Here is a 14,188-nt window from a genome sequence, read left to right as displayed (position 1 = left end):
GACAGAACAAACCAGATGGTCGAGGCAGGAGGACGAGACCCCTGAAAAGCCTATAGGCTAAAAGACTCACAAGGGCAAGAGGATTCCATAAAGGAAGCTGCCCGGACACGATGAAGGACTTCCCTTGGTTTTCCTCTCCCTAACACAAGGACACTGAGGACTAAGAAAGATTATTACACGTATCAATCGACTTCGTTGTGCACCCCACATCATCAGTGGCTATCATCTAACCCATTTGACCCATTGTCGGTCCCTGCCTGCACCAGACAAAGCTCCCCCTTACAATATCACTTTCATTCTTCTCTGGTGCGACATGCTTTTGCAAAGCTAAGTGAGGACTGTGAAATAGCTCGTACAGAGCCGGAATACACCATGGTCCTCAAGTACCTCCGGTGTTCTAGCTTCCCGAGAGGAGTGGAGTCACCTGCGATTAATGAACTTCTAAGGGACACCATCTCACCAAACTGGAGAGCTGACTTTCATGTTCTCGTCAATTCATGAACCTCCTACTATGTCACTAACGTATGCAGTCTGTTTGCATGGAGTCTCGGCTGGCATCCGCTGTCTCCAGGAGACCATCTCTCTGGAGTACTATAACTCCTAAAACCTTCATTGCTAGTGTCAGTGGGGCAGGATCATATTCTCATCCTGCTTCTGTCCAGTCAACAGCAGCTAAGCCACAATCGGCCGAGTTGCCCTCAGAGTACATGGCATATGAGGCACCAGATCTAAAGTTTTAACAGTATTAGTTGTACGGTCCATCCAAGCTGTCTTGTCAAATCGAAGGTCCAAGGAACAACTTAGCATCTTCAGCAGGGTTTTTGGGAGCAGGAGAGCAAGAGATTTCAGAGCAGAGGACATCACTAGAGATCACTATGCTGGGAATAAATCTTGTGGAAGGTTCGAAGGAGATGGGAAGTTTTCAATCTGTAATGAGGGATAATGTAATAAGTCGCTGATATAGTTATCAACGCTTCTGCAACATATCCTGAAAGTGAGGTTAGGTATCACTTACTTGACTCTGTAACCTGAATATCCACCCCTCGCCTCTCCTCGTCATTCCACTCGCGGTCGTATCTCTGCCGGCTCAGTGGTCGTCCTAGTTGCTTTGAACCCTCTGAGAAGCTCCCGTAGACCGCCAGGCTTGCACAAGTTTTGGGTTAGCACGCGCCATTCATATTAACGCGGCTAGGAAGCAAGCGCTATTTCCCTCTCTGTATCACGTTGCTGGTAGTGAAAACTGCGTGAGTGTATTGCGGATAATCGCCACTCTGCTGATACTTTTTGTATTCAGCTTTGCCGTAGATGTGCTTGTCGTAAAATACGCATAAAAAGCAAGGCACGGCACGAGAGTTATTATAAGGTACCTAGTGTCTCGTAATGAGGATTGTTAAAGGTAACAGCCAAGGAACAGCCAGATATTTCCCTCATAGTCCCTTACCTCTCCATTTAATCCTCTCATCTTCTCTAATACTTGGCACTCCCTAAGCATCAGGTAATCATCGTTTCTACTTCACCGACATATTCCTCCGAGTGGTTGTGAGCTGTTCAGTCCTTTTGATGGTTATACGATCAGTTCAACCTTACCTAATTTGCCTGAAACATGCTTTCGTCTCGGTTCCTTCATAGCCCCAGTCGTTTTGGGCTTTGAACTTTGCCACTCGCTGCTTTCTGGTTCAAGAACACAAGGCCATTGTGGAAGCGAGATAAGCCTAATCAAGCCTGCCATAATTTGGCCTGAATGAAAATTATCACCCTGTGTTGGGTTATGTAAGTTGTTTTTTTTTTATTTTTTTGACGTTCAACGGATAGCTCGGGCTTGCTTACATAATGTCTCCGCCGTTGTACTAACAGTCGACCAGTCCTTAAACTCCCTCTAGCACCTTTGCAATCATGTACTTACGGTGAGTTTGTGATCCAAATATTGCATTATCGTTACAGAGCTGTGACAATCTGATAGTATGCCATCAAAGCTAGTACCCCTATTGCACAACTGTGTTCTTGCACCAACTTTCAGATGTCGAGTTATTGATTGCTTCATCAAGACTGTAAACGGTTTCTAATCCTACAATTCCAGTAGTCCAGGATGTAATCGTATCAAAGAACTCATATATGACAAACTCTGTTGCCGACAAATTGGTATATACTTGATGGATGCTATGTTCTTATGCTTTTACCAGTGTACCCCATTATCCCGGAATGTCAGAATGGCTACGGCAGTATAAAGTAGTGACCTAAATTTCGCAGAATCTTTCAAGATGGCAACATGCTCTAGCGCTCTTTCTGCACGGGACGTCATCACACTTCTTGCCAGTATTATAACATAGATTTCGTGTTCTTCGTTCATAGAGAGCTCAAAAACGAGCAACTTCGTCGTGTAAGTAACGATCTTGTAAATCAATTACTACGCCAAGTTACTAACACGATCATAGGTCCTGCGAAGCGGGCTAGCTTGCCCACGAGATATTTCTTTAGTACGCAGCCGCACTCGTAGGGTTTAAAACTTTACGTTTTTTATCACAATTGACCGTGCAATTCGCCACTAGACAAACACCTTCAGAAACAGCTACTTTGACGGTTATATACAAAGCAATCCAGAGTTTTACTGGGTAGTAGCTTCGACTGTTGACTTCTCCTTGACGGGCTCAACACTCGGCCTTTTGTACATGATCTACATCCACAGGTCCCATAGTAGCTGATGGGATGGCGGGGATACTGTCCAACCTTCTGCTACACATGAAGTATCGGCTCCATCGCTATCTCAATTGCCCATAATGTCCAGTCGCCAGCAATCCATGTACAAAGTGTAGTACAGGTGACCGCTCAGCTCTTCTAGTTACCTTCACCATAATCGAGTGATCAAAAGCAGTCCTCTGCCTGAAGCCGGACCACTCTTCTTATCTTCATTATGGGTCTCAGCAGCACTACTTGTCTTCTTCCACTAGGTCTATTCACTATACCCCGTTGAGAGAGTTGATGAAAAAAATGAGCTATAACACACACGGCTTAGACACCATAGCTGAGTTATCAGTGGAAATAGAACAGACACACTTAATTCGGAAGGTGCTAAGAGCTTGAATAAGATAGGTAACAGGAAACTTTGTTAAGACAACCTATCAACGGCAGAGGTGAGTAAGAGAGAAACGTATATGGCCGGTTAGTAATAGATAGCTCTACCATCGGCAACAACTTGCTTTTCAGAGATGTGACTGAGTTCCCAACTTTGCCCTGCCGTATTCCGAGTGGTGAAAGAATAACAATTGACTTCAGGCAATGGCCGGGCTCCCTTGCCGGCCGAGCCTTCTGTCACATCTCGAGCATCACGACAGCCTTGTTACACAGTCTCTCCGGTCTTCCACAATTATGAGACCTATTGGCCGTCCGCTCGGGGATTGATGTCAAATTGGGGACACCAAGCCACGACCAACTCAAGAGGCGTGATGTGGACGATGATGAAGCTGTTTTGTCATCATTCATTGGATGTACCGCTCGGTAAGAGGTATATTCGACACGAGGATAGTGATCTTCGGAGGACTGGCGTCGGAACGTGGAGTAGCAGAGAATCCGAGAGTCCGATGGCTTTAAGTCGGAGCCGGCACTGCCTTTGGACCCAAGATGACAGGTAGACTGTCAGAAGAGAGAGCCTTGTGACATAAACGGTCCCGAATATGTTCCCAACTTTTGTTTGGCTTTCTTGCGTTGTAGACACTTATTTCTGGCGAGTGAAAGAAAGGCGATGTCGGCACTTCGAGATCGTCCTAGGATCTGGCATTACTGCTTGCCCGGTTGCACAGGCACCCTTTCCCCGATCCCGATCATCGTGCTGTATGTGAGCTGTGTGGCCACTTGCTGACAGAGGACGAGGTAAGCTCGGCGCCCGTATCCGGTCCGATTTGTTGGCGAGGAGAGTGTACAGGCAAGAGAATGCAAAGCCTCCGATTCGGTGACATTCAGGCATCCTCAAGCTTCTGGACGTGTCGGCAAACAAACAGTGAGAGATCAGGCTTAAAATAAGAGAAAGCAGTCAATAGATAGACAGATTAGGATACTAAGACAAGTTAACGATTATAGAACCTGCGTCAAACTAATTTCTTTCAATCCCACGATGTTCTGTCAACTCAAGCTTGTCCTGAATTTGCTGGAGCCCCCCATTCTGCATGGCGCTGAACTGCCGGTCCTGCACCAATAAACATAGGGAAGGCGGGGAAAAATCCTGGACTGGACGGTCACTGTTAATAGTGTGCATGAAAGACAGCACCAACCAGAGAGGAGACAGCCGTCGAACCGTTGTGGTCATTCTGTGTACAAATGGCTGTGTACAAGAGGGGGACCACTTTGTACTGGAGTCACGATGTCCCACTCTTCTAATAGTAGTGTGCTTGGTATCAAGTGTGCTTTGCCATCATATGGGTCCATCTAAACCCAGCTCGCCCTGCTCAATGATCAATAATGGCAGCTGGGATCTTGATGGACAGAGAAGATATCAGCTTGAACGACGAGCAACTATTTAGGGAACCGACTAACATTAAAAACCTCAGGATGGCAGATTGCACCCGGCCCTCAAGCAGCAAGCGAGATTGTTTTACTCAACATATCCAAGGGAACAAGAGCAGTGCTAGGGTGACATCGCCACCATAAGGCAAGCTACAGTAGCGCAGTAGCAGTTTGTCCACTTGCTGGGCATTGAGTGGTGTAAGCATGAGTCGGTCGTCTGCCAAGAAAGAGCGCACAAGAGAGCAGGCAACTGTGCGCTTTGGAGTGCCGATCACTGCCTTGGCTGACAGTTTGGGGAGGGGGGGGGGGCGGGCTTGTCAAAGTGATCAGCCAGGTGATCGCCTAATGAGTCCCTTCCGATGGTGGCTGACACACGCAACACCAGTGGCTTCGGTCTTTTTCCTTGCCCACACACGACGTCAAGAGTTTTTGGGAGTCTGTCAGTCTTTTTAGGCTCCATCAATCAGGCAATGTGAGGGCAATAGGAACACCTGTTTTCCAAAAACTGTGGAGCGTTGTGCAGGTTGGATTCAGTTATCTCGCCTTCCGGCTCTATCGGGTCCGAGATATGACACTTTCAGCTTCCCAAGCCTCTTTGTACGGCCAAAAACGTCCATAACATCATGCGGGGTTGCCCAAAACCCCGGCAGCCGTTGAGTTAGCTCTCGCACTAGTTCATGTACGGCTGGAACATGCCACACTTAATCCTTCAACGGCGGGGTTTGAACATGTCTGAAGGCGGGCCGTTGAGATTATCTCAGATATTCAGACCGCCTCATCACGCGAACGTCCGAAGGGGCGTATATCACCGCTCGGCTGTCCAAGCGCCCGTCCATCAAAAATTCTACTTACAAGACATATTATACTCACTAGTTATGATAACGCCAGACCGATCTTTGCACAGTGTAACTCTGCTTGCTGGGCCCAAGATGTGGGGGAAGACAGAGTCTGGCATGACAAGAGGAGGGGCAACGGCACCTTACTTCATCTTGATGAGCTTAACCACAAAAGGTTTGGCGTCGACATCCTAGTCGGCGATGGCAAGGGCCCTGGCCTGTTCTTCACACTTCACCCCGGGGTGAGTGCGAGCGCAAAGAGGATGTCTTGCGACCGAACCATATGACGGCAAATGAAATGCCGGCGTGGTATGTTGACGAAAATGGTGATGGAGTCAAGATTCAATTTCGGTGCGTCTACCGAGCAGGATACCTGACTTTATTTTGAGACATGTCGGCTAACGAACATGATCCTGTGTTCTGGTGAGTACGAGCCAGAACAAACGGAGGTTGATTTTCCTGTTCATTATTGCGCGTCTCAATCCACGGACATCGAGGCTACACAGCTTCAGGAATGCTGTGGCACAGCTGCGAAGAGGATGGCGGCGTCTCATAGATGAGCACCTCCTGCTGTGGTAGTAGCACTGATGGTGGGCTATAGCATGGTTTATCTGGGAATACCACTCAGTCGCTTGAGGGGTCCGCAACGGCATCGGTGAGCGCTCACCTTGCAAGCTGAACCTATCGGCCGCCTTTCTTTGTTCTGAGCAAATGATGATGGTTGTTTGCAGCAGTCACCCTGTACATCGCCGACGTTCCGGTCTCCTGTTGGTCTTGATCCCGGGTATCTGCATATGGCGGCTAGACTTGCGGGGACCAGCATCATCGATCAGGTGCGGCGCCGTCCTAACCGATTTCCAGGTTTTTGGTTCATCTGGTCAGCCAGCACAATCTGGTCAAATCGTTGCTGCTCTCCCTTTTCATCTAGTGTTATTTCAGCCGTTGCTAGGAAGCTTATTTCCAGGAAAGACAAACCGTTCGCGGAATGAAAGACTCAACCATTCTTGTTCCTGCGTGGAGAATCTCAGGGGATGAAGATTGACTGGACACTGTTTTTCAGCCGCAGCTTTCAAGTTATGATCCTAGGTTATAATCTCACTGCTGCAGGCACAGGGGTAGCAGCGATGTCGTGGTTGTTTTGGACATCAAGCTGAAAGCCTCGACGGTTAGGGCTACACTGCTGACCAATCCTGCCTTGCGGGATTGCTGCCAGACTATCGATGATGCAAGAGGCCTCTTACAAAATGCATGCATTCGACTACATTCCCCGTAGTCGTTACGGACGTTATGCAGGATGGTTAGAAGCAGTCCGTACTGGCCGGCGATCGAGCTGCAGGATCGAGCGCTGAGATAAGAGATGATGCGAGTGCCCGTGCTGATGTTTGCCGATAACATTATCCAACTCAGGCTTGGTGTCAGTAAGTATGGGGTTGCCAGACGTAGCACTAACGATTAAAAAGGTGCATGCTAGGAGCATTGCAGCCGGATTCGTTGTCTGTCCTTCCATGTGGTAAAATGTTTGCAGACAAATGAACTATCGGTTCTTGATTCCTCGTTCCAGGATTCGTAAGGAGCGTGTGGCTTTGCATGCCTTGAAGATTTCTGGACAAACAAGAGCTAGCATGGACAGAACTTCATCACAACAGTGACCATTGTCAGTTATGCCATTTACCCGCTGGGCGTTCAGGGACAAATCCGCATAAACAACTAAGTTTGAGCAGCCGTGATGGTTAGCCCAGGAAGTCCAGTTACACAAGTGAAGAAAGCCTGATCGAAACGGAGCGAGCGCCGGGGTTGGTCGAGATCTGGGACACAGTCGGCAGTGGGACCGATGGACTGCCGAGATTTCAAGCAGTAACTGAGGATTTGGGGCGGAGGTTCAGCAGTGTGCGGCGAGTCAGTGACAATGGTACACAATGAAATTGAATTGTTAATGTGCAGGAATCCAGTGTGACCAAATGCCAAAGAGCTGCGGGGATAATTGTACTTGGGGGGCGCCGCATTTATGGGATCGTGTTGCACAGCGGCGGGCAGCTTGCGGGAAGCCGTCGAATCTGGAGCTTGTACGGCCGTAGATCGTGGCAATGTGCTTCGTCGTGTGTGAACAGGTCGAATTGTGTTTTGGTACCAAGCCCAGCACAGGTTCGAATGGTACCTGTCGCACGAAACTTAAGCTTGCTTGTATTGGAGCTCCTGTCAGTGAAAGGGGGTTGTGTCAAATGTCGCTCGTAAGAGACGCAAATCGGTGTCAGCGGTGCCTGCAGTTTAAGTGGGTGAGCAGGGAGCAGGCAGCGAGAATGGATGGGTGGATGCAGGTACTGGCGTTGTGAAGCAGGCACAGCAGGCCTATCGGAAAAGACACAGATACATGCGATGCAGAGGGCATGACTTATGATTCGTCATCGACTACAAAGGGCAATTCAAGGGCAGAAGGATTTAGGGGTTGGAAGCGGGAGGTTTGAGTTGTTCGAGTGATTTGGGCTTGGATGAGTTGGAAGTTTCTTCTGTGTGTTTTTCAGAGAAGGGACTAACAGTCTCCTACAGCTAACTGAGCCATTGGCCAATGATTGCCTTCAGCTGGAACTGAGTGGAACCGAGCGGGCCTTCACCTCACCGACGTCCGACGCGGCCATTTGCATGATCGTGTCCTCACTGCAGTGACGGCATCTGCTGTCCGAGGGTGATGCAATCACGGCGCACATCCGAGGAGCCCGGCAGAACAATAGACATTGTGACGATGGCGATTGGAACACTACCATGAACGCGGTGAGCTTCTCCCCACTGGGCTTCGGCCCCACTGTTCACAGTGTCGTCGCCTGCCCATTGATGAAGCCCATGAATTCAGGCCAGCTACCGCGTCCCGATTGCCGTTCCAACGAGTCGGCATCAATAGAAGAACTTGATACAGTCAAGGATCTGGTGCTATGAGACTTTTCCATTGATCAGATCCTGCCGTCAAGATGGATTCCCCTGAGCTTCCACTATTCCATTGCCTACTACAACACTCTTGCAATCGACCCCGAGGGAGAGGAGGATGGCGATGAGACTTTAGGGTTCAAAGAATCAAACAGCATTTACAATAGAGGCCAACTAGTCATAGTGTAAAGTCCATCGGGGAGCTCGAAGTGGGCGGCACTTGGTATCGTTTGAGGATCCATTGGACAATTGTCGCCTTTACAGAGCAGATCTCGGTGCCGGACTGTCCTAGGCTCTTACCACGCATGTTGCACCACCACAGCCACTCCACTAACATTCCCATCTTCTGGAGCCCTCGACCCGTGGCACATGTGGTGGTCGATTCGAGGTCCAGTAAATCAGCTCTACCGGGAGTTGCAAGGAGTTGCGGAGCTGGCGGGGGACTACGCCCGTATCCGCTGTTAACATATACCGTGCCTGTCGAACCACGACGCTCAGTAGCTAACCACATTTCGCTTGTAAGCCCTGCATCATCACGACCGCTTCGGATGAGTAGTCATCTAGCAGGCTTTGACTGGCGGGTACTCGGCCGCACCGCGATGTGCTTCGGCCTGTAAAGCAGCCACCCTGCCGGGATGCTCGTTGCTCGGCCTGTCTATTTGTGACCAGGCCTGTTGTGATCTCGCAGTGCAGACGCAGAAGTGGCTCACCGGGCGGGTGGGGTGAGGAATTATCACAGCTTCAATGTTCGGTATTGAGATCTCGATCGTGGTATATACTTTGAGTCCTGCTGATCTGTTAGCCGGCATTCATTTGAGTATTTGTTCCTTGCTTCTGGCTCTCTTCCGATCATCCTACAGTCCGCCAAAACTGTGCGCTGCCTAACGTTAATCGCCCGTCAGGCACTTGGGGAAAGCTGGCCACGACCATCACCAAGCCCAGCAGAGTCTGAGAAAACCCGCGTCGAGAGCAAGGGCTCTTTCCGTGCAACTGTTCCTTTTCTGCATAGCTGGTAAGTTAGCGTTTACGATGGATTACACTATGCTACCCTTTTCAGCTGCTCTGGCTTGAGCCTTCAGCTGGCCCACGAGGCGGCAGCCCTGGTCGCCCCTTGCACAGCCCGCTTTGGCCACGATCGATTGGCTGTGGGGCCTTCCGACGCGCCACCGGAGATGGCGTTCGCCATGGGCCGCTTCTCTTTACCATCCGCATGTGCTACCCACGCCCTCTTCTCCATAATAACACACCACGCTGGTTGAACAAGCGAGTGCCTCAGCTCCAGCGTAGGAACAGCGCCGATGGGGTAGAATGATCACATCTTGGTAACAAGTCTGTACTAGGATGTGCCCGCTCCTGACGTTTGAGGGCATCCCCCTTGCTGTCAGGTTCTCGTTGTTATCCTGCAATATCAATAATACCTCCCATCAACACTCCTGGCTCCTGCGGACAGCGTCCCGATCAGTGATCTATGCGCTGTTGAGCTTGGACATCCAACTGGAGGACACCCGATTTGATCGCCGCCGGGAACGCAACCCTACCGCCGTGGAAGTGCCGGGTGGTCGAGGGTAGCGTCGTATTTTCGATCACAGGGATCAGTGGATTGCCGCGCAGCTGATCGGCCTGCCGTCCCAGATCCGCCAAGGGTCGATCTCTTCCGCCTTTGTCTCCCTGCTCGGCCTGGTTCTGCTCTTCTTCCGCCAATGACAGCCCCTGACCGGTCTGCCAGCCAGTCCTCTCCCGTCCGACCAGCCCCGTTCGGCCCAAGCCTTTTGACCCCTGCTTAGCTCCCCGAACGTTGCACAGCAAGAACAAACACCTGGGGTGTCCCTATCACCCGCTTTCAACCACAGTAAGGTTGGTGATGCATGTACAGGCACTTGCCTGGTTCCTGCTCTCCAAGAGTCCTGCGCTGTCGATTTTGAGCTGGCCATCTGAGCTTCGTTGAATGAGCATGCGGTCTGGCATTCTTTGTCATGGGGGCTCCTGATCAAGTTGATCAAGGTGATCCTAGCAGCAACATCTAAGCTGAGTTCGCGCTCCCGATCACTGCAGAACATTCCGAATGGTTTCCGCTGAGAGCAGTTCTCATTTTCTCCACCAGCACAACACCAGTATTTCGGCCCTGATCCCCACCCTTCAGTGTTGACTCTTGCATGACCCACGCCCATCCTCAGAACAGAGAGACATAGCATCTGGCATCCAACGGCCAGGCTAGTTTCTCCCATCCCTGATCATCCGAACGCCATACCACCTGCCTATTCGCCGCTGTCAATCTGGGGTCAAGGAGACCGGGGATGCTGGGGTAGCTGGGGTCGCTGGAGCGTTGGCGCCGGGCATTGAGTGGGACATTGGGACACTGCAGTGGATGGTTCTGTCCTGGCCGGCATGTACTCCCACACCTGCGGTACAGCCCTATCTTCCCGCTGGCAGACCACAGGACACAAACCACACACCACTGGCAGACCAAGGGATCCTCTGCCCAAAGCACGCAGACCCTGCGGGAGTGTGCCGGTCGACACGTCTTTCCCGAACTCTAAGCGCTCTTCCATTCCGGATGCCACCCCGCCCAAGCCTCTCGTGGCTCTCCAGGCCACCTGCTGCTGGTCTGTGTTGTCCTCCCATACGTGCAAGAAACATTGATCTTCGCGGTCTGCCCGCCTCTTTTCTTTGCTGAGACTGTCTCGCTATCTCGCGGTTTCTGTTCTGTCATCTGCACTTCTGTTGTCTGCCATTTCTCTCTCCCGTCTTTCTCCCTGCTCTCCTACCCCGTGCCTTTCCGGCTCAGCGGACGAACTGCTCGCGGATAGCTGCTGCCGCTGATTGCGAAGTCTAACTTTGCATGCGAACAGCTTCGGGATAGCTGCATACACTCTATCCAGGTTCTCCACAAAGCTGGTTCCGAGAATCACAACTCTCTGAGACTTGGACAAGCAGCGCTTTGTGCCAATCAGCATTCGAGTAAGCCTCTGTCCGCCCATTCTAATACGCAATACGTAAATATCAGAATCCGTGGGCAGCCTTTGAGCTCTATGCCGGAGTTCACGGCCTGGCAATGCCTGCTGACCGACATTTGCAGTTTGCTCTTTGAGCGCGGACATTGAAGAAGAGAGGTTCCTAGCGTAACGCAACCCAGAGCAGGAACAGGTCCAGCCCGACGATACAGACGATCTCTCCACCACACAGGCAGCAGTCTAAATCTTAGACGTACCTTCTTCAAGGTCAGGATCATCTCAGGATCGGGGTTGAGTCAAGTTTTCCAGTTGGTCACAGAAGGTAGGACCCTCCGATCCTTGGCCCCAGTTTTTAGCTGGTCAATGCCTTCTCCCAGGGCTTATCTGACTGATAAGTATAATCAGCCCGACACGATCTCCATCAGCAGCGGACTGTCTCACACTCGTGTTCAGTCGTGTCATAGCACATTCTCACTTCCACCCTCTTGACAGGGCCCCATCAAAGAAACTCATCTTGATGTCTGCAGCCAAGGTCCAGCAGCAGCCGCTGTACAAGGTGTATGAGGTGAGTACGCACTACGCAGACGCCAGAACCAGAATCAGAACCAGAACCAGTCATTGAAAAGTTAAAACATCGCTCACGCTTGCTGCAGCCGGACTATCATCCCCAGCGAACAATCATAGTGGACGACGACCACGTCGAATCGCCCGAGACGCTCACGCTTCGACTCGAGGAGGAAGCCCGCGCAGGCGACCTCGGGGGGTGCCCCCCTGGCCTGCTGCCCATGTCTGCGTACAAGGCCCAGTCCCAGCTGCACGGTAGGTCCCCGGACACCTAATCCTACTGTCGAGTTGACTGGCTACGGCTGACCGGTTCAGGATATGCAGATTCGCAGTATTCTCAGTACTCTCAGTCCTTCTCGGCCCAGGAGAATGGCTCGCAGATCAACCAGATGGCCTTTGCGGCCAACAGTGCGACCAGCCAGTATCTTGCCCCGGTCGCCCCATTGAGCGTTAATGTTCTTTCTTGTCTGCCGAGCTCCGGCAGTGCCGGCACCAAGGTCACGGTACGGCTAACGTGTGATTACGATCTCGTCGGCAGCACGCTCAACACGTCTACGACGTTTGCATCGCTGTACTTTGGCTCCCAAAAGTGCAGCACCCATGTGGTGAGGGAGTCGCGCGAGGGCAACGGTCTCTGCACCTACGCGGTCACCGCCGACGCCCCGCAGTTCCTGAGCACAGCCTGTCCATCGCTGAGCAACGTGCCGGTATCGTTGCTTTTAGAGAGCTCCAGCGGCGAGGTGCTCGCTCGAGCGACAAATATCGGTGTCTTTTCTTACAACACAGCACCGAGCGGTGCGTCGGATGGCAGCAGCCCCCCTGAGTTGGGATCCCCAAAAGCAAGGACTTCAGGGGCTAGAGCTAGCCCGCAGCATCAAGACTCACAAGCACCGCCCAAGAGTGCCAGTCCACTTGTTCAGCACGGCGTACTGCCCGAGGACTCGAGTGCTGGCGCCTACTCTTTCTCGCCAAGCGTATCTACTCCTAGCACGGCACAGGTTCAGCCCCAAGCCCAGGTACACTCCGAGTTTTCAGCAACGTCTTCTGCATACCAGAGCAGCTCGAGTATGCTTCCGTCTTATCGCACTCCTTCTTATACTGACCACTGCTCGCGCGCTCCTCCCGTTCTGCGCTCGCCACAGCCTGCTGGATGGATGTACGGCAGTCAAATGGACGCCCTTCGCGGGTCGACTGGCTCCTCACTCAGTCACAGTATCCACGCCCCTCTGTCTAGGCCACCGCTGACATCGATGCAACATACAAGCCCCCAAACCCCTCAGCTGATCCGCACTAGCACGTTGACTCAGCCAACCGGATATGGGGGTTACGGAGTATACCACGAGAAGGCTACTCTCAAGATCCTCGGCGATTTGTCGACGATGGCAGAGGGCTGGACGCACGAGGAGTGGGAGAACAAGCGTCGGCTGGTGTTGTTTCGCAAACAACAGCAGGGCAACGTTTTGACAGTCAGCTTCAAGGCAGTCAGCCCGGCCGACCGTCCACCCCACAGCATTTGCATCAGCTGCATCTGGTGGGAGGAGAAGCAGGCTTGCTTTGTTACATCAGTCGACACGATTCACTTACTTGAACAGCTGCTCGCTGCGCCCAACCGCTTTGGTGTCGACGAGAAGAACCGTATCCGCCGAAACCTTGAAGGCTTTCGCCCGGCCACTGTCAGCAAGTCAAGGCCTGAGAGCGAAGAATTCTTCAAGGTCATCATGGGCTTTGGAAACCCCAAACCTCGCAACATCGAGAAGGACGTTAAGGTATTTCAGTGGAAGGACTTAGCTGGAGCTCTACACAAAATCATCTCCAAGTACAGCGCCTCTACCGGGCCCATTATTCCTCCTGGCTCAGCGCATGGATCGATGCCTGGACCGTACTCCGGGCTTCCCCCGACGCCCGTCTCGTCGACTTCGACAGCCACTACAGATCCTTCAGGCTATGGACATCACGATTCTCTCACAAGTCCCCGCTCTCTGGCCGGTACGTCATCCACGTGGCCTCCGGCTTATGGCCCGGCACCGAAGCTTAAGCCAAACTCACCGGTCGCTGGAAGCAGCCTGCGTATGTCATCGCTGCCGGTCGTCTACGATCATCGAACTACCCACAGCCTGCCATCTCCCTATGGCCTGCCTGCTCCTGTGCCGCACAGTTCGCACAGCCAAAGCGGGTACACACATTCGTTAACGCAGCCCAGCCCACGACAGGGCTGGGACAGCTACTCGGTCACAGACACCGGCTACTCAACGCAGTCAGGAAGCGGACATCATGCACACAGTCACGTTTATGGGGACTATTCTGACGGTGCGCAACGTTCGTGAAACCTTGATTTGAGGCATGACCGGGTAGGAGGACAGATCTAGATAGACAGCTAGCTGCCTGAGTATGTCGCCCAGGGTGGTTGGGTATCGCGAGGTCCATTTA

General features: G+C 51.9%; 1 protein-coding gene across 1 annotated transcript; it reads left to right on the top strand.

Moving 5' to 3' along the window:
- Positions 1-11,714: 11,714 nt before the first annotated feature.
- Positions 11,715-14,098, top strand: CTHT_0064670 (uncharacterized protein; the record flags this gene model as incomplete). Its single annotated transcript, XM_006696708.1, has 4 exons — positions 11,715-11,762; positions 11,851-12,016; positions 12,077-13,934; positions 14,017-14,098. The coding sequence occupies 4 exons, from the start codon at positions 11,715-11,717 to the stop codon at positions 14,096-14,098; spliced, it is 2,154 nt and encodes a 717-aa protein (XP_006696771.1).
- Positions 14,099-14,188: the final 90 nt, after the last annotated feature.

Source organism: Thermochaetoides thermophila (assembly GCF_000221225.1).
Source record: "Thermochaetoides thermophila DSM 1495 unplaced genomic scaffold scf7180000011822, whole genome shotgun sequence".
NCBI lineage: Eukaryota > Fungi > Ascomycota > Sordariomycetes > Sordariales > Chaetomiaceae > Thermochaetoides > Thermochaetoides thermophila.
Note: the sequence above shows the minus strand (reverse complement) of the source record. Positions and strands in the feature narration are given on the sequence as shown.